This window comes from Eumetopias jubatus, unplaced genomic scaffold (assembly GCF_037043125.1).
Source record: "Eumetopias jubatus isolate StellerSeaLion01/CBP00866 unplaced genomic scaffold, mEumJub1_p1.0 scaffold_8, whole genome shotgun sequence".
Taxonomy (NCBI): Eukaryota; Metazoa; Chordata; class Mammalia; order Carnivora; family Otariidae; genus Eumetopias; species Eumetopias jubatus.
Genome location: NW_028274814.1, coordinates 79497074 through 79518471, shown reverse-complemented (window position 1 = coordinate 79518471; position 21398 = coordinate 79497074). Strand labels below are relative to the sequence as shown.

General features: G+C 36.8%; 1 protein-coding gene across 3 annotated transcripts in view; it reads right to left on the bottom strand.

Annotated features, from left to right (window-relative positions):
- Positions 1–3440: 3440 nt before the first annotated feature.
- LARP4 (La ribonucleoprotein 4) overlaps positions 3441–21398 on the bottom strand; it is a 69682-nt gene continuing 51724 nt past the window's right edge. For 2 of the 3 annotated variants that reach the window (XM_028125572.2, XM_028125573.2), the window contains exons 11-16: positions 18920–19132; positions 18226–18274; positions 15616–15777; positions 9711–9835; positions 9428–9596; positions 3441–7856 (exon numbers count right to left, since the gene is read on the bottom strand). In XM_028125572.2, the coding sequence (XP_027981373.1) occupies positions 7518–7856; positions 9428–9596; positions 9711–9835; positions 15616–15777; positions 18226–18274; positions 18920–19132 (1057 nt within the window). In that variant the 3' untranslated portion in view covers positions 3441–7517. Of the gene's footprint in view, positions 7857–9427; positions 9597–9710; positions 9836–15615; positions 15778–18225; positions 18275–18915; positions 19133–21398 lie in introns of those variants that run through there. The other variant, XM_028125576.2, reaches the window with a different exon arrangement.

Here is a 21398-nt window from a genome sequence, read left to right as displayed (position 1 = left end):
TTTAGGAAAATTTTAGTAAGTTTACATTTGGAAACTTTGAAGAGTATTGACTATTACTCCACAATTTAACAGATGAGTAAACAAGCAGGGAATTAAAAGATTTGCCTAAATATACCAAGATTTAGTAGCACAGATGGCTACATAGCTATGAGAAGCCTTTAATTTAATTAAAGGGGAAAGTTTGATAGGTATTTAAATTCTACAACCTTCAAGCCATGTTTATGGCTATTACGATTTCTAGGGCACAAATGGTTTTCCTGAAGCAGACATGAATTATGTCTTTTAGGAATCTACACATAGAATGGTACACTGATTGTGAAGAAAATGTTTAGCGGTACAGTTATGACAAGCTTAATGCTTTTTATTCCTCTTCAATACAGGACAGACCTTATTGGTGGGGAGAGAGAACATCAAGTCTTGAATGAAATCATATATTAAGTGGTTAGCACGATAGTTGGTAGCCTGAAAACTGTCCAGGTGGGACAAGGGATGATTGGGATTAAGATACCAATAATTAAGACCAAACATTTTTTATTTAGCCTTGTCCCTAATGGTCACATTTTAAATTAGCTGAAAGAGGAGTGGAGGTGGGGCAGGTTGCGGGGAAAAAAAAATTAGCTAAAAGAAAATGTAATCTAATGAAAACCACTTTATAAAGGCTGGAAACGAACTATTGTCTTTTGGACTTAAAAGGGATGATTTTAGTTTAGTATTAGTTTTGTTCCCCCATCTCTCCATTATCAGAAATTCTGCAAAATGAACAAGCCTATTTCAAAACTGTACTCATAATTATATTTCCCACCCCACAAAATGTTCTTTGACAATGTATCCCTCCAATCATGGTGAATGGCACAAACTTCCATCCAGTTCCACAAATTCATGAGTCATTTTTGATGCCTTCTTCACTTTTCCTCCCTCCATTTATCTCATCAAGTCCTGTTCCCAGAAGTTCCTCAAATCTTCCACTTTGTTCCAACCTATCACCATGAGGTATAATCTAATCAGTCTCCCATCTATTCTCCATAGTGCACAAATTTCAAATCCCAGGAGTCTGGCTCTTCCCTTCTTCAGCCTCAGCTTGAAAGATGAAATAATGTCGCCCATGCTGTATGTGCAGGACTCTCTAATTCTTCAATGCATGGTAAAGTGCTAAATGCACAAGTTGTTCCTCATCTGAACACCCTTCTGCTCACCTAATTAACTTTTACTCCTTCAGATACGTCCCCTTTCTCAGAGAAAGATCTCTCTATCCCCGCACCATCCCTCACTCCCAATCACAGATTCTGATTCCTGCTTTCATATTTACTACTGGTCTCATTTTGCAATTACTTAGGACTATTTCATGCTAGGCACAGTAAGGGCAGGAATCCTATTTTTGCTGCCTAGTACACTGTCTGGAACATAGCATGCAATAAATACCGGCTGACATAATATATATTAATAAATACTCTACCCAATACCTTAGTTGTGATAAATCAATGTCAGTTACTTGTACAGGCAGAATTGGGAATGCAAAACTACAACTTTAGATGCATCATTCGAAACACAAGGGTGTAAGGATAAAAGCAGCATACATATTATAGGGAGGTTGGAATCCTACTATGGTTCATTAAGTCTGATACAGTAAACATACAAAAGAAACGGTAAAGAACAGACTTTCAAAGATCTGCAGAGCAGCTACCAAAAACGAATTTTAAAAAATGTTTAGCGGTGCCTGGCTGGCTCAGTGAGAAGAGCATGCGACTTTTTTTTTTTTTTAGATTTTATTTACTTGAGAGAGAGAATGAGAGAGCGAGCACATGAAGGGGTAGGGTCAGAGGGAGAACAGACTCCCTGCTGAGCAGGGAGCCCGATGCAGGACTCGATCCCGGGACTCCAGGATCATGACCTGAGCCGAAGGCAGTGGCTTAACCAACTGAGCCACCCAGGCACCCAGAGCATGCGACTCTTGATCTCAGTCATGAGTTTGAGTCCCACATTGGGTGTAGAAATTAAACAAACACATAAAAAAAAAAAAAAGATAATGTTTAGGTAGCTTGTTCTTTTGTTTCCTACAACACCAGAAGAAAATGAAGGTCCGTATGTGGGAGCATTATGAAGAAAGTGAAAACATCCCAGTTCCTTTAAACCCTCACACAAACTAAGAACACCCTTGATAGTTTTGTCAGACTTTTAAAGAAATTCACCATCCTTTAGCAGTAACTGTTAAACTTTACAAAAAACTTCCAGGAATATAAAACTGAAACTTAAACTTGGGAGACATATATTTAAGTTAGTATTTTCTAAAAGGCATAGTAGGAAAATAAAATAAAGGGCATAAATGTTACCTTTCATAAGACTCTTGACAAATCCATTCATTTTAAATACAACTCAAAGCCTACATAACTAAGTTTGCCAAGTTGGTTATTAGACCACTAAAAAGAATACACAATTACACTGTGTCCTGATATGATAAAAAAGAAATTTAGGTTGCACAACCCCCTCTCTTGGCCAAATAAACTTTATTAGTATACTGATTTAAGGCCTTAAGCCTTTGTTAATTTACAACTCTGTAAACCTGTTATTACTGGGACCATTAATGAAGATATTAACTATCTTCATTAAAGTATTCATTATCAAATTAAAGGTTTTAGCTGTTTAAAGGGCAATGCTACTAATTATCAAAGTGAATGTTCACATTCAGTGCTACCTTCATGTATATTTTTTACAAACATACTCCTATCACATAAATTGGTAGAATAGTAGACATTTCTGAGTATTTTTGATTAACTAGTGAATCTAATTTGAAATTAGTCCACCACATTTGAAAGACCTAGATTTCTACTATAAAAAAGTTCACCTTAACTGGGCAACTGAAGAATAAACTGTGGTATAATAGCTATGAAACACTTCATTTTCCCCTTTTACCCATTTATGCCTTAACACAGTTTTAAAAAGAGAAAGATTAAAAGATTCATTTAAATTTCCCAGTAAACTTTCCCTTTAAAAAGCTCCCCAAACCCTTTAGCTTTAGATATAACAAAACAAAGATGTGGTAAAAGCTAAAAATAACCTAATGGTTTTCTCTTGGAAATAAAAGTTTAAAAGCTTAGAATTTACATACCCAGGTCAGGCCATAATCTGCCCCAGAAAAGCAAAATCCTTAAGTTACACATTGCCCTATGGTTTTTTTCCCCACATCACCATTGCTTCCAACACTAAAAGAATTTAAGACAACCCTAAGACCATAAAGCTGAAACTTCTGGCTCTCTTCCCTCACTTTACAGATGAAATATCACACATCCTGTACCCCACTCCCCCAAACCAAACCAAAAAAAGAGCTGAGACCATAATAATGATAGAACTCAGAGACTAGGCAACATAAAAGATTGTGGAAAAATAAATACAAGTAGTCATTAGACATAAGCCACCTGGAGAAAAGGAAACCAGTTCTGCTTTTAAATAACTTTATTTTTTCTAATTTTGTGTTACTTTAATTTCCCATAGCACCTTGGTAATGTTGAAAACAGAAATACAAATACAAGATGTACTCATTTTAACATAATATGCATGAGCATGTGTCACACCATCTTTTTTTGGGGGGAGGGGGCGGTTTGGACAACAGGAACAAACCTAAGCAATGGACAAAATAGAAGCTGGGTAACTGGTTCTGATCCCTGACCCTGAACATTTAACAGGGGTCACTCAAAAGACATGTAAATCAGGCAAAAAAAAAAAAAAAAAATCAACATTGATGTAGATGTTTCTTTATCTGTACTAATCAGTGTTTTGTGCTACAAAACTGAAAATAAAGCCATTTTATTTTACACACAACCTGTTGACATCTGAGTTGTACTTTTAGGAACTGTCTACTCAACAATTCATAAAAAGTTGTTAGTTTTAAAAAATAAATTATTTAATAATCAGGTGATTTTGAAAGAGAGTTTACTTTCAACTTGAACACAAATTCTCTTTCAACTTCTTAAAATGTCTCATTCAGTTAATAAAAACTGAAATGTCTATGTATCTTCTTGGAAGCTCAGACTAGCTAAGTTAGGATATACCAGAAAAGCCTAAAGTTAAATTAATGGCCACAAAATTGTAAGGAAATATAAAAAATTAGGAAAAAACCTCACCATATAGTTAATAATTTATAAAAACCCTCAAAAGGAATACAATGTCCTCTTGCATTTTATCTTTTCTGTAAAAACAAACAAAATGGGTACTTTTAAAATATGGTTAATATACATGCCCAACACAAATATCAAGAGACAACCCCAGTGCTGTTCAACTGTGTCAAAGTAAAACCAGGGGACATTTAAGCCAAAAGACTAAATATTAAGGCCATAACTAATAAAGCTAAAGAAAGCGTTCAGTAACTTTTCAATACTGTTTTCTGCTCCAGCAGATGCAAATACTCCATCATTAAGCCTTTTGCAAAGCCAACCTGGTTATTTAAAAAGGAATGTGAAACAATATTCAAGCTACCTTAATTTTAGGAACCAAAAATAAATTAAAAATCACATGTAATTTGAGATCACATGCAAATGGAGCACAAAAGATGACAACAATAAATCCTGATTAAAGATCCTCTCTTGCAAAATCCAAGTGAATAAAATTTAGATGGATCACTCTTTTGAATGCCAATGTCTATATTTGTAAAAAAATGAAATCACTGAGTAGAGACAGGCCCTAGATATTATGAAAACCTCAATTATCAGGATAGAAAATGGAGACAGGTTTTGCAGTATCTCCAAATACCTTCTCTATGAAGTGCTAAGTGATGAACTTGTGTGACTCTTGTTCTCTTCATGAAGTAAGAACTATGACAGAAAACCACCATACTATACACTCACTATCACTTGTATCTACTTTGAGCCTCCAATAACCCAAGGAAATGTTAAGTCATAAGGATGAAGAGAAAAATTTGACATTTAAATTCCTCCCTCTACAGAACCAAATAAATAGCTGAACTACAATAAACGCCTAACCTGCATCAGTTACAGAGAACTGCTGGAAAAAGAAATCCACTTTCACACAACTCACAGGCATCATTTAGATACAAACCTTAAATCTGCTGTAATAAAATAAATGCTAAATACATACTGTGAATATATATAATTACACACACACACACTCCTTCTTCCCTATACATCCCACCAAACTGGGAACTATTAGCTGTAATGAGGCAAATTAAATTAAAAACACGATATATAAGAAATTAAAAAATGATGTCTTCAAATTTCTACTTTCAGTAACATTTTGGGTAAAAAAGCAAGAACACAGTTGCTTTCTTCAAAAGAAGACTCTTTTCTTGTGTTTCAATTAGAACATATAGCTTTTAGAAGTTGGGTGAACTAACAGTAAGTCACACAAGCATACAACACAATGTGACACACATTGTAAAAAAGTAATGTTTCATTTTAAGTGCAATAATTAAGTTTATAATCCTTACCAAGTGATTTTTATAAAATGTTTATTCTCTTAAATCCAATGCATTCACAGAGTGTTAACACTTTAAATGTTTATCATTTCCACCAACTGCAGCATTATCTAAGTAAACCAAAATAAGCACTTTTATCATAGATGTAGTCAATGATTATTAATACCTTTTTTTTAAAGGACCTAAACTTCCCCCAAATTTCAGCACAGGTAGTTTTATTGTATGTTTCATCTAGCAGATGATTTTTAAAAATAGTGTGTAGAAATGAATAGTTTCAAACTGTTTAAATATATTATACCATGTTATCAATCCACCAAATCAAAAGCAATTGCCAAGCTGAATAATAAGTTACAAAGAAAGGATAATCCTGGCTTGTACAGAAATGTGCAGTGTTTAGTTAGCTACTAATACAAATCTCTAAAGCTTAACTTAGAGTTGGAAGATGAGTTTCACAGTAATGTAATTTTAACCTCCATTTACATTCATTTTAATATATTACTAAGATGTTTACTCTATGTCACAATGGTGCTTTCCAGTGTTCACAATTTACAGTTTCAATTTGTACATATGTAATTCACTAACATAAGGGACAGTTATGACTATTACAAACTATCCCTAAAAAGAAAACAAAACCCCACCTTACATGGAACTCTGAAAATGGTATGACTTAACACAGATTAATGCAACATGGTTTTTAATATTTTAGCCATTTTCTCAACACCAGCATGTAAACTTGCCTACTTAATATGACAGCTACAACTTTATTCACTGAGAAAGTATGTATTAATTTTCTTCAACTATCTTTCTCACCTTAAGTAAAAAAATCTCATGACTTGCTGGTTCTGTTTCTGTGAATTCCAAACTGTTATTTTTGGGGGGGGTGGGTGGAGAAAAGGAAGGAAGATGATAAAACACATTGTAAACAGAAAAAGTCACCCCCAAATTAAGCCTTTAATTTTTTTTTTAACTTCTACACTATTTAACACTTTAAGAAATCAGTTACAATGTTTCATCTTTAACACGAATACAAATAAATTACTGTAGGGTCAGTCTGACCTACCATTCTGGGATCTAAAGTTTTAAATACATGAACAGAAGAGTAAACTACTTCAATGTTCAATCAGAGATTTAGAACAGTTATATGATTTGACTAGACTGGTCAAGGCAATTAGAAACATACAATTCTGTAGGATGTTGGTTATTTTGCTTTTGGGGGGTGGGTAGTCAACAGAGAATAATGAAGTAACAAAAAAACCTGTCTCCTATTTGGGGGGGAGGGCAGGAAATCACAAAGCAGTTTAAACCTCTGAAGTCCATTTGACCTATCCACTCAGATCTAAGACAAATTTTTGATTTTTTGAATAACCCCCTTTCTTTCCTTGAGTAGCAAACTGATTGATAGTCACATCTCTAAGTACAATCAGAGCTTAACAGTTTGTTGAATGAAATATTAAGGTCAAAAAGACAGACAATTTCAAAATGGAAAAAAAAATCTACTCAAGTATTACATTCAGTTTTCAAATCATTTTCTAACATGACAACAGATTTGGCTTCAATCACTCTTGCACACACTCACACAACAGGCACCCCAGCCACTGATCTGCTTTGCAACACAAGGCCATATAGGCAGAAATGGCATTCTCCAAGCCAAACTTTAAATAGATTAAAAAAAGTAATTTCTAATTTTACAGAAATGCTTCTTCAAAAAATATTTTCTCTCACTCCCTCATCTCCTGTACTGAAGGATGTGTAATATGTTTTTTTCTCAAGCTAAATCTGAACCCTCAAAATTGATTCTAGGCAGAAGATCTCTGCAAATTAAAATCAAAAACAAAAATAGAAAAATTATATTTTTATATATGTATACATATATATATATATATATTTATACTGATTGGAATCCTCCAGCATTTTAAAATCACTTTAGAGATGAATTTTGGGATTCTACTGCTCACAACTCCAAAATCCATAATGATTTAAGGACATACACTTTTCTCCTGTTTCCTTCCTGGCTACCCCCTCCCCTCCAGAACAGTTCAATATAGCCACGGCTCAAGTTTAATGGGAAGAGAGAGAAGTTTTTGAATAGTTTGTTTTACTTTGGTGATCTGGGTGGCACATATTGCTCTTTGCCATTACGTCGAGTCACTCCCTGAGGTATAGCCCTATGGCCAAACTGGCGTCTCTGTTCCCTGATTTTTCCAGCTGCTCCCCTGGGAATGGTATTGCCTCGGAAGCTAGAATACTCCTTACTAGCCCTTGCTTCTGGCTTCTCATGCGATTTCTCAATGGACTTCTCAGGAGCTCCATTCTCTTCATTTTTGGTGGGAGACACTACATTGGAACGAAGTTCTCGTAGTGGCTGCACAAGAACCGGAGCTGGCTCTTTAGGGGGCTTCTGGCACACTTCAGCATAACTTAGCTTTCGGGGTTCCTTTGAAGTGAAGATAAGAAAACAAATTTATGGAACATTCTCTAAGTAAAGTACAAAAAGGATAGTGTGACCCACAAGAAAATCAGGAAGCTATCTTCTAGGAGAGTGCAACAGGTATTCTCCTATACACTGCTATTAAAGTGTATTGGTACAATCTTAAAAATAAAAAATTTTGTTGAAATAATAAAAAGCCTTGGCAATTTATAAATGATACAGTATTTTCACTTGAGGAATTTATGTGAAAGATGTTCATGTCAGCATGGTTTATGGTGATGAAAAAAACTGGAAATAACCTCAATGTCTAACAAGGAAAGACAGATGAAGTTAATAATGTACTTTCAGGTTAAGTTAATAATGTACATTCGTATGATGAATGTACATCTGTTCTCTCTTCCATGGCTACAAAGAACCCTGAAATGGATTCCACAAGAATCTCAACAGAGCAGCTGGGAACCAATAATATATTAATAGAAGACTAATTAAAGGTCTTAATTACCTCATCTGGAAAAAAAAGGACAACAGGGGTGTTATGAGAATGGGATAAAGCATGTAAGAAGTACTTAGCACTGGTCTTAGCATACAGCAGGCATTCAGTAATCGGTAGCTGCTATTGTACTATTAAGTAACAAAATAAAATGCCCTTAACCTAGGAAAAAGGAACTAAACCAAAATGCAACTAGTTATATTAATGAATGAAAAGATTAAATTTTGTGTTTTTGCTCAGCTTTCCTGTATTTCCCTAATTATAAAAATGATTTCTGGAAACTGAATAAAAATGGAAGTAGCCCTCATAAGACTTGTTAAACATTACAAAAAAAAAGAAAAAAAAGAATTTCAAGGGGGCTCAAAGCCTCTTTAGCCCCAAAATACATTCATCATAACTTGAATAAAAAAGAAGCTTCGGGGCGCCTGGGTGGCTCAGTCGGTTAAGCCACTGCCTTCAGCTCAGGTCATGATCCTGGGAGTCCCAGGATCGAGTCCCACATCGGACTCCCTGTTCGGTGGAGAATCTGCTTCTCCCTCTGACCCTCCCCCCTCTCATGCTCTCTCTCTCTCAAATAAATAAATAAAAATCTTTAAAAAAAAAAAAAAAAGAAGCTTCATTTAAACTAGAAGGTGATCAGAAAAAAAGCCATTAAAAAACAAAAAACAAACAAACAAAAAATCCAAAACCCAGAATGGGGGCAACCTGGGTGGCTCAGATGGTTGAGCATCTGCCTCTGGCTCAGGTTGTGATCCCAGAGTCCTGGGATCAAGCCCCGTGTGGGCTCTCCCTCTCCCCTATTCATGCTCTCTCTCTTGCTCAAATAAATCTTAAAACAAAAACAAAAAAACCCAACAAAAACCAAAACTTCTCAGAATGAATAATTATTCTTCACTATCTCAACATGGCTAAAATTTCCCATTTCTTTGCAGTGACTTTAAACTCCTTGAGCTTCATTTGAGGCAGGCAGCCTCAGTTTGGGCTATTTCCAAATGACTCTGCTCTAGCAAAGACTTATGTGAAAAAAAAATCTCATTATTTAACCTATTATTTTTTTTCCCCCCACATACTAAATTTATCAAGTTACCTGTAGGGCCACAGCTACAGCTGTATTTATGTTATTATTACATGGTGAAGCACTATTTGTCCTTGATGGCTTTGCACTACTTGGGGAAGAAACTGGTATAGCTGTTTGGTTGAGAACATCCTTCTGAACAGAGGAATCCTCTACTAGATCCTTTTCTTGCTGAGTTGTGCTAAGGAAAAGAGAGCTTGACATTAGACTTAGCACAGCACACAGAAACAGCTGAGCGAATGATCAGAAGAGAAAGTAATCTTAATGTGGAAGACCTTCTATACTGAAACTGTACCTTAATGCAGGAAGCTCAGCTGTACATGGAGGACTGGTACTCATACTGAGTTGCTGGGCAGAGGTGCAGTCTGTCTGTTCATCCTCTGCAGGCACTGGGCAGCTAACTCTTAACTCCTCATTATCCTTAAAGTAAAAACATATTTCAAAATTAACTCATATAGACACTTGGTCTCCAAAGAAGATATCCAAATTGCCAATAAGCACTTATAAAGAGGCTCAATCATCATCAGTCATTAGGGAAATGCAAATCAAAACCACAATGAGAAATCACTTTCCACTCACCAGGGTGGCTATAATCAGTAAGTAACAAATGTTTGTGATGATAATGGAGACACTGGAACTCTCATACACTAAGTGGTAATGCAAAATGGTGCATTTTGGAAAATAGTCTGGCAGTTCCTCAAAAAGTTAAACACAGTTACTATATGACCCAGCAAGTATATACCCAAGAGAAAATATGTCTACACACAAATGTTCATAGCAGCATTATTCATAGCAGCCAAAAAACTGTGAACAACCTAAATACTCATCAACTGGTAAATGGATAAACAAACTGTGGTATATCCATATAATGTAATATTACTGGGCAATAAAAGGAATGAAGTACTGGTACACACTACCACAATGGATGAACCTTGAGAAAATCATGCTAAGTGAAATAAGCCAGTCACAAAAAGGCAAATATTATATGATTCCACTTACACGAGACACCCAGAGTACTCACATTTATATAGATAAAGTAGAACGGTGGCTGCCAGGGGCTGAGGGAAGGGGGAATGGGTAATGGGAGTCACTGTGTAATGGGTATAGCATTTTATTATTACTTTTAAAAGATTTTGTGTTTTAAGGAATCTCTACACCCAAGGTGGTTCTTTACTCACAACCCAGAGACCAAGAGTTGCATGCTCTACCAACTGAGCCAGCCAGGTCCCCTACAGCATTTTATATTTACAAGATTGAGAGTTCTGGAGATTAGATGCACAAGAATGTGAATGTATTTAACACAAATGAACTGGATACACTGAACAATGCTTAAGATGGTAAATGTTTTAGAGGGGCAGAGGGAGAGAATCTCAAGCAGACACCACGCTGAGCGTGGAGCCTATGTGGGGCTTGATTTCACCACCCTGAGATCAGGACCAAAGCTGAAATCAAGAGTCAGATGCTTAATTGACTAAACCACCCAGGCACCCCTTAAGATGGTAAAATTTATATTATGTGCAATTTACCACAATTTTTTTTTTTAGAGATTTTTATTTATTTGAGATAGAGTGAGAGAGAGAGCATAAGGGCGGGAGAGCAGCAGAGGGGAGAGGGAGAAGCAGGCTCACCACTGAGCAGGGAGTCCGATGTGGGGCTTGATCCTAGGACCCCAGGATCATAACCTGAGTTGAAAACAGATGCTTAGGGCGCCTGGGTGGCTCAGTTGGTTAAGCGACTGCCTTCGGCTCAGGTCATGATCCTGGAGTCCCGGGATTGAGTCCCGCATCGGGCTCCCTGCTCGGCAGGGAGTCTGCTTCTCCCTCTGACCCTCTCCCTTCTCATGCTCTCTCTCTCATTCTCTCTCTCAAATAAATAAATTAAAAAAAAAAAAAGAAAACAGATGCTTAACTGCCTGAGCCACCCAGGCGCCCCTTACCACAATTTTTTTTTTTTTTAAGATTTATTTGACAGAGAGAGACACAGCGAGAGAGGGAACATAAGCAGGGGGAGTGGGAGAGGGAGAAGCAGGCCTCCTCCTGAGCAGGGAGCCTGATGCGGGGCTTGATCCCAGGACCCTGGGATCATGACCTGAGCTGAAGGCAGACACTCAATGACTGAGCCACCCAGGCGCCCCACCACAATTTTAAAAAGTAAAATAAAAACAATAGCAAGGGATGCCTGGGTGGCTCAGTTAAGCATCTGCCTTCGGCTCGGGTCATGATCCCAGGGTCCTGGGACTGAGTCCTGCATTGGGATCCTTGCTCAGTGGGAGGCTGCTTCTCCCTCTGCCCCTCCCCCTGCTTGTGCTCTCTAAAATAAATAAATCTTAAAAACAAACAAACAAAAAAACCCACAAAAAAAATCTAATAGCGAGCCCTGGATATTAAAATCGATTGATAAAGTACAAATTTCAGTGGGTTTATTTATTTTTTTAAAGATTTTATTTATTTGAGAGTGAGCAAGCGAGCATGAGTTGGGGGGGTTGTGCAGAAGGGCAGTAGGAGAGGGAGCAGCAGATGCCCCACTGAGCAGGCAGCCTGATGTGGGGCTTGATCCCAAGACCCCGGGATCATGACCTGGGCCAAAGGCAGATGCTTAACCAATAAGCCACCAGGCACCTCCAAATTTCAGTCGGTTCAAAGGTAACATTTAGAAAACCTTTGTAGAAACCATAGACAAGTACAAAAATAAAAATTAGGAAAGCCAAAACAAAATCTGAGGTTCGACCTACAAGATGTAATATCAATTAAGAGTTAAAGAGAAGAAAAGAGAAGTGAAGAATGTATCAAAGAGATAATACAGGAAAATTTTCTAGCATGTAAGGACGAGTTTCCAGACTGAAAAGGTCTACCAAGTATCCGGTGCAATGAATTAAAAAGGAGTCATAGCAAGATACACCTTCATAACTTCATAGAATACCATGGATAAATAAAAGATCCTAAAGGCCTCCCGAAGGGGGGGAAAGGTCACAGGAGGATCAGAATGATAGGTTTCCGAAAAGGATCTCGGGAAGCCAGATCATTTCCTAAGCAAGATATAAAAAAGAACAAACCATAAAAGAATGACTGATAAATATGACCATACTAAAATAAGAGCCTGTTTTCACTCACAAATACTAAACTCTGAAAACAAACCACAATTAGTAATATCCATTACTGACAAAGGATTAGTATCCAAAATAAATTTAAAAATTCCATGGATCTGTAAGATAAAGAGATAACCCAATAGAAAAAAAAAAGTGCCAAATACTTGGCACTCTAGGGCACTTGGGTGGCTCAGTCGTTAGGCGTCTGCTTTCAGCTCAGGTCATGATCCCAGGGTCCTGGGATCGAGTCCCACATCGGGCTCCCCGCTCAGCGGGAAGCCTGCTTCTCCCTCTCCCACTCCCCCTGCTTGTGTTCCCTTTCTCGCTGTGTCTCTCTTTGTCAAATAAATAAATAAAATCTTAAAAAAAAAAAAATACTTGGCACTCTATAAAGAGAAACTCAAATGGCCAATAAAAACATGAAAAAGTAACTTAACCTTAACAGTAAATTTTAAAAGATGCCCTATCACTCAGCAATTCCACTATGTATATACCCTAAAAACAGGGTGTGTGTGTAGTTTGAACATTCACAGAATTGCTTATGTCAAACAGACAAAAAAAAACAGCTCAAGTGTCCATCAACAGTTGAATAATATTCTTAAAAAGAATACAACAGTGCAAAATGAACTAGTTATCAACACCAATGAATTTTACACAATATAGAATGAAAGAAATAACAGAAGAATACACATTCCATTTGTGTTGTGTTCAAAAACAGGCACACTGAACAGTATACTCTCTAGGTTAGGGGTTGACAAACCAAGGCCTGCTGGCCAAATCCAGCCTCTGAGTTTGATTGGTATGGCCTATGAGCTAAAAGTGGTTTTTACGTTTTTATAGCATGTGGCCCACAAGCCTAAAATATTTACTTTCTGGCCCTATTCTACAGAAAAAGTTTCCCAACCTGGAATGGTAAAATTATAGAAAAAGCAACAAAATTGTTACTGCAGTCAGGATGTTTCCTCTGAAGGGGAGGAATAAGAGGAATCTTAAAAAGTGAGGGGAGACACATGGCACTGCTAAGATGTTGGTGATGTTCATTGTCCACAACTGTGGGTTGGGATTACAAGGGGAAATACACTTTATTCTTCTTCTTTAAAAACGCATGTATGTGTGAATCACACCTCACCAAATGGGAGAAGTCATAAACTGTAAAACGCACCATTATTTTATGTATTACTAAGAAAAACACTACTACTTAAACTAGGTAACGTTTAATTATAGATTTTCAAAGGTGGAAAAAATGTCTATCTTAAGGCTGATGAAATAACTAAAATATTGCACAATTTTTTAAACAAGGGAAGACAAATACCTTCAAAATTCCATGGGAAAATGATTTCTAAAACAGAACTCTACAGAGATAAGCTATTATCCTATGTGAAAACAAAAACATTTTTGGAACACAAGATCTCAAGAAATTTATACTAAAAACCACTAATTCAGGAAGCTCAGGAAGATGTGACCCACCATAATAAAGGAAAGGAAAGTAAGAGTGAGGATCCAACAAAAGAAAGTAAGGAAAATTCTCAGGATGATGGTAAAGTCAAGTCCCAGCTACACAATTGTGCAGTAGGCCACTGAGAGTATAAGAAAGGAGAAATAATGGCAGTATACTATGAGGTTTGGTTATGGAAAAAAATGGTAATATCAAGATGTGACTTACAAATGATGGCATATCCGAATCTAACTGGCAGTGCTTTTTACTTTCTTTTTTTTAAGACTTTATTTATTTGAGAGAGAGAGTACAAGCAAGGAGGAGGGACAGAGGGACAAGTAGACTCCCTGTTAAGCAGGGAGCTGGACATGGGGGAGGGGTGTGTGGCTGGATCTCAGGATTCTGAGATCATGACCTGAGCTGAAGGCTTAACCAACTGAGCCACCCAGCTGCCCCTGCTTTTTACTTTTTTAGTGATACTAAATCAATAGGGCATCTTATAATGGATGGCATCCTAGATATGATGCAGTACAATATACAGGGAGAGATAAGAAAATTATGTTGGCTTAAGAGAGCTAAATCCTTAGGTTCTAAATGGAAAGGTAATAGACAACATCAAAAATTGGAAAGCCAAGAAATAAAGTATATTGGGAGCACACAACTCTTGATCTTGGGGTCCTGAGTTCAACCCCACATTGGGTGTAGAGATGAAAGAAAAGAAAAGAGAAGAGAAAAGAAAAGTAGCAGCATAACCATGCTAGTTAGAAATATAGGGTTTGGAAAACAGGAGAAAAAGCTAGTTGAAATGGTTGCACAGGGATACTATTTTTCACTATAAGCCTAGATGTACTATGTGTATATACTATAAAAATAAAAATTGAATTAAGAAAAAAAGGGAAGAAAATGAGAAAAAATGTGGGTGTAAAGATTTAGCACAGGAAGAGGTCTACACTCAAAAATATTTTAGGAGGGGCGCCTGGGTGGCTCAGTCATTAAGCATCTGCCTTCGGCTCAGGTCATGATCCCAGGGTCCTGGGATCGAGCCCTGCACGGGCTCCCTGCTCCGCGGGAAGCCTGCTTCTCCCTCTCCCACTCCCTCTGCTTGTGTTCCCTCTCTGGCTGTGTCTCTCTGTGAAATAAATAAATAAAATCTTAAAAAAAAATTTTTTTTTTAGGATGGGGTACCTATCCTAAAGGTTGATGCCCTAACTCTTTGATATCAACTCTCCATTATTTGAAAGCCTGAATTTACCAAACTAACTTAGAATTCATTTACATCATTGACTAATTACAGGCAAACAACACTTTCCACCAGCTTGCATTAATTGGTTCTACCAAACTGAGCTGGCTGACACCAAAGACATGCAAACGTGAAGAAACATTTTATTTTTTTAATTGGTTAAATTTTTATTTTATTTATTTTTAATTAACATATGATGTATTATTTGTTTCAAGGGTACAGGTCTGTGATTCATTAGTCTTACAGAACACCCAGCACTTTATTGGCCTGTGTAGCTTTATCATAAATCTTTTTATAATACTCAAAGCAAGCTGACAATCCCATGAGTAAAAACTATGACAGAAATACATATTAAGTGCAAATAAAATTGCAAATTATAACCCTGCAAACAAAGGCTAACTATGGTCCCATAAGTAAAAGATTGATGCCTCAGTGTTTACCTTTTCTTTGTAGACACCTTTAACAACATCAGACATCCTACTCTCCAAAACAAGTTCACCTGGAGTTCTTGATGAACTTCCGGGTAAAGGAGGAAAATTTGAGGCTAGTAAGTCAAACTTTGGTGTTGGAGCCTTTGCTTCAGCTGATGAAGACTGAGGTCTCTAAAAGACACAAATCATAAAACAGGTCACATGCCTATCTCATTCCCTAATCCTGTACCACAGAAGCTGAAAGCTGTAAGGAAACAAAACTCTACACTAATGCAAGAATTGTTTGTTCTCCTATAAATTCCTGGCTTCTCATCTCAGTTGAGCTCTATTTTTTTATCAATCCTTCTTACCTTTCGTCAACTTCCTCACCTGTTTCTTTTGCAAACTTTGCCACACTCCTTAAGCCTGCTAACCAAATCTCCACTATTTGCTAAGTTTGTGATACTCCCTTCCAGAACCAAAATAACCCCTATGTGACCTAATTTGCCATCAGCTTTTCTCCTTTCATATAGTCTCAAGAGAACAGTACCTTTCCTTGAAAAATCTCCTGATTTGCCTTTCTGCCCACCATCCTATACCCTCTACAAGCCTCACCTCTGTATTCATCACCACTAAAATTGCTTTGACAAGTCACCAATGCCTTCCACAATGCAAAATCTGACAGACTTTTTTCCCTAACCTCGTATAGCACCTGGCATGGTAAACATTCTTTCCTTTGGGAGCTCATTCCTCCCTTAGCTTCTGTGATACCTCTTTCTCTTGGATTTTCAGATCTCACAATCAGGTGCTTGTGTCTCTCTACCTACTCCCTTTGACAGTTTTATAATTTCTATGTGGTTACTACTCTTTTCACTTCCATACTCTCCCTGTGTGATAGCCACTATTCATGGCTTCAACTACTACCTATATGCAAACAACCTTTACAACAATCTTTTTCACTTTTGGTGACTGGCTACACACCACTGGAAATTTACCAAAACTCACTGAATTGTACACTTTCAATATTCTCAGCCCAGACCTTTACCTGAAAACCCAGACATCCATTTGTCTATCAGCCTTCTCTGCTCAGATTTTGCTTGGAAACTTCAAACAATAAGTAATCTCATTCTTCAGCTCAAAGCTACTATTTCCCAAAGTTCCATTCCTGACCACTCTAAATCACTTACAGAGTCCCCTGAATGATTTCATCTACTTTTATGATTTCAATTACTTTGTGTAAGCTGACAAATCCCAAATTTTATCTCTAGCTAATATCTTCTTCCTGCACAAAGGCACTTCCACTCTGCCTTTCCTACTGGAAAGCATGTTTGTCTCCTTTTTCTTCACCCCTTCAGTCCTCAATCCTCAATATATTTTCAACATATTAAATGGACTTCAAAACTAATCTCTTCTCTCAATTGTTCAGGGCATTTGAGGATTCATATGGACTGTTGCAATGGTATCCTTCTAAAAAAGTTGTTGCTATGTCATGATGGCTACCCATGGTACAGAAAGCTATAAATGAAAAAACAATACTATTTTAAAAGGTTCACAGTTTGCCGTAAGGACCATTCTGTGTGTTATAATGCAATATGTTTTCTTCTTTGGAAATGCTTATCTTTTCACTACTTATGTATGTAGTATTTGTATATTACATTAGATGTAGCCTACATGCTATATGTATAGTACACTTATATGTGTATACAATTCACTACTACTTATACACATAAAGTAAGTATTATACTATAATTTATGATTTATCTGTAAATTCTACGCAGGGTTTTCTTGAGACCTCTGTGGGTTCCTACATCATTCTGATTTCTCAACTCCTTTTGCTCTCAGTTAAGACATGGCAAACATTCACCATGAACTAACCACAAAAAAATAAAAACATGATTAATTTGAAGCTTAAGTCAAAATTCAAATAAAAACATGTCTAGAACTATAAAATTTTTTTAATTTATAAGCAATTTTATAAGATTAGCGGATAGAAGAGTAAGTAGTAGGTAGAAAATTGCCCGCCCCTGCCAAGTAATAAGTTTCCAACACCATCCAGAGAGCTTTTTAAGTGAATGATAAACTTTATCAAGTTGGCAAAAAGTCCTATCTTTATTGGGCTATTGATAAATAGGAACTTTTGTTCAATGTCTGTCAGAGTGTAAACTGGCACAACCCCTACAGAAAGCTGTAAGCTGGCAGCAACTTACTGAACTGTGACCCAGAAATCTCATTTCTAAGGATTCTCCTTCAGGTGTTATTACACACATAGGAAAGAAGTTACCATAGCTACAAGACTGAAAGACTGAAACTACTTAAATGTCCATTAACAACGTAATAAACTTTTCATTGAATATTTTCATTTTTTGATTTTTAAACCATGTGAATATATTAGGTATTCAAGTAATTTTTAAAAAACACAAGCAACACAGATCAAATTCCTAACTATACATGTGCTTTAAGGGTGGGCCATAGTGGTAGCAGTGGATATTTTAGGGTCAAAGCACAAGTTCTATCTACCTTTGTCTAATACTATAATCAATAAGACAAAAACCTGGAAAGACCGACCACAAGCCAATGCCATACTAAATCACAAAAGAAAAAAACAAATGAATAGATGTAATAAAGGTAAAAAATACTTACCTGGACTCTCTCATCTTCTCGTCGTCTTCGACCTCTGAAAAGAGTTCTCCTTTTAACAACAATAAAAAAGGTGGGGATGATGTGAGGGACAACTCATAAGTTTCTTCAAATATATAATACACTCTATCAAAGATGGGTGAATTTCTAGTTTAATTAACTATATTTTCTATATCTCCACTATTAAGAGATGAATATATATTCTTCTGAAGGGATCCTAAACTAATCTACCAAAAACTTCATCTACTACCACCACCACCACTAAATAAGTTGGGCCATTTTTATTAAGTAGTGTTCCTTCCACACCAGAAGTATATCAGGGTTTTTTGTTTCATTCGAGCAGAGTAGGCAATAAGGTATAACCCCATTTCCATAGTTAAGAAGTTGTAAGAAATTAAACTAGAATGCAGATAACATCTTATCTTCCTAAGCTATTCTTTCCTCAGTGACCCATAAAGAACTTCAGAGTAACTTTATGAACCTCTGACTCAGAGCTATATTCTATATGGGCACTATAAATTTCTAAATAATTATGAAAACTATTAACCCATATTATGTGAACACTGTATTCAATTAGTACAACCATACACCAATAGTTAAGTTAAAACAAAAAATAATCACTAGGTCTTCAAATATTCACATTACGAGCAAAGAGTTGTCATATACCTTATCCATATTTATTACCCTATTTCCTTACCTGCCCCTACCATAGTCCCCATTCTGTTCCATCTGTACAGCAGGAGTTTCTTTTGGAAGGTAGCTTTGCTCCTGATGCCCTGTTACTGTAGGATTATGCCGTTCAGTTGGAAAGTTCCTTGAACCAGATCTGTTTAATGGTCCATCCCCCAATGACACAGAGCCCTCTGTCGAGTGTTCTGAACCACTCGATGACCTAAAATGAGGCTTCACACTATAAGAAATATAAGATCACATACATGAGAGGATAAATCCAGACAGACAAAATCTTTCCCCTTAATGGTAAAAACTCTGTATTTAATGGGACAAGTTAAAAATTGCCTTCTAACTGTATTCTGATTTTCCACAAATTAAGTTACACATAAAAGTGTCACATTATAAAAATGTTAACCCTTCTATGTCTCAGATTTTTACATTTAAAAAAGTTGTTTGGGGGCGCCTGGGTGGCTCAGTTGTTAAGCGTCTGCCTTCGGCTCAGGTCATGATCCCAGGGTCCTGGGATTGAGCCCCGCATCAGGCTCCCTGCCCTGCGGGAAGCCTGCTTCTCCCTCTCACACTCTCCCTGCTTGTGTTCCCTCTCTGGCTGTGTCTCTCTGTCAAAAAAATAAATAAAATCTTTAAAAAAATAAAAAAATTGTTTGGAGAGATTTGGGGTAAAATCCAAAGTTCTTCAAGATAAAGCTACTTCTATTTCAACACTCAAAATACAACTAGGATTTTAGATAATTTAACACCAGTTGCAGTCTTGACATACCTGAATCAGCCAGGCTTTAAGCTTATTAATGAATTTATGCCATACATTCTCAATGGGGCAACATCACCCCTAGTGGGAGTAAAAAAGGTTCAAGGTGGGGGTGGGGCCGAGAAGGAACAAAAAAAAATCCCAACTTACTCCTTTTATGCACAGAGCACGGATATACATACATTACATAAATACATATACAGTATCTCCAGTACTAAATTTTCATAGGGAAAAACTGGGGGGGATGTCTAAAAAGGCTCTCTACGGGAATGACAATGAAAACCAGAGAAACAGTGCAATATACTAAATCCCAGCTTTTTTTTTTTTAAAGATTTTATTTATTTATTTGAGAGAGAGAATGAGAGAGAGAGAGCACGTGAGAGGGGGGAGGGTCAGAGGGAGAAGCAGACTCCCTGCTGAGCAGGGAGCCCGACGGGGGACTCGATCCCAGGACTCCAGGATCATGACCCGAGCCGAAGGCAGTCGCTTAACCAACTGAGCCACCCAGGTGCCCTAAAATCCCAGCTTTTTAAATTAATTGTTCAAAGATCCTATGTGAAAAAAAAGCTAGGAAAATATAATGCAACTAATAACCTGGCATGGCTTCATGAATTAGGTATAGAATCTAGTAAAAACAAACAAAAAACAAAGTAAGCCCAACCAACTAAGGATCTTGGTTCTATAACAGATTATACAAGAAAGTATGAGATTTATATTTGGCCCCTTATTTGTAGTTTAAAAATTCCATTTTTACAGTCTATTTTCATGGTTACAAATTTATATCAATAAACACACTGCCAATTCCTGGTTCTCTGAATTTGGATTTAAAACTTCAAAATAATTATAAAGCCCAACAATTTAACACTAATTCCAACAACATCTCCAGCTACCCTACTCTTTACAGAAAATAAAAAAAAGAGGTTACTGCCATTAAACCTTAAATAAAAAACCAGGTGAAAAAGTTGGGTTGAGTTTCATTAAGATTACATGAAATAATTACGTCACAAAGTAGTTTGTTTTTTTTTTTTGCTTGTTTGTTTTAAGATTTTTATTTATTTATTTGACAGAAAGATAGAGCCAGAGAGCTCAAGCAGGTGGTGGTGGGGGAATGGCAGAGGGAGAGGGAGAAGCAGGCACCCCATGAGCAGGGAGCCTGACGTGAGGCTCGATCCCAGGATCCCGGGCTCACGACCTGAGCTGAAGGCAGACACTTAACTGAGCCACCTAGGCGCCCCACAAAATAGATTTTTAATAGCAATGAAAATTATAGAATGTCAACACAAAGCATTTTCAAAATATTTTTATTATCCATCATATCTGAAAATGACCTCATGAGGTAGATACGCTGTTTGTTATCTGTTCAGAAACTATCATTCGCCTAAATTTTCTCATTGCATTTCAATATACCTAACAGATAAGTTACTAGGTTTAAACAGCCCTCAGATCTCATAATCTTACCCTTCACTGAGAGGGACTTACAATCTCAGTCCAGGCAAAAGAAAAAAAAAAGAGAGATAAGTGATAAAAGATGGAAAGGAAGAAGTGACAGAAAGAGAAAGTATGAAAGGTAGAAAAATGCCCAGACTTCTGAAAGTTAGTCCTAGTCTCTCTAAGTAGGTCTAGTGATCATCACTGGGCTGTTACAAGGTTCATATAGTAAACTACAAAAGTACTTCCTAAAAGTTACTTTCTCCTTGACTAATAACTTCAAATAAATAAACAAACAAATAAAAATAAA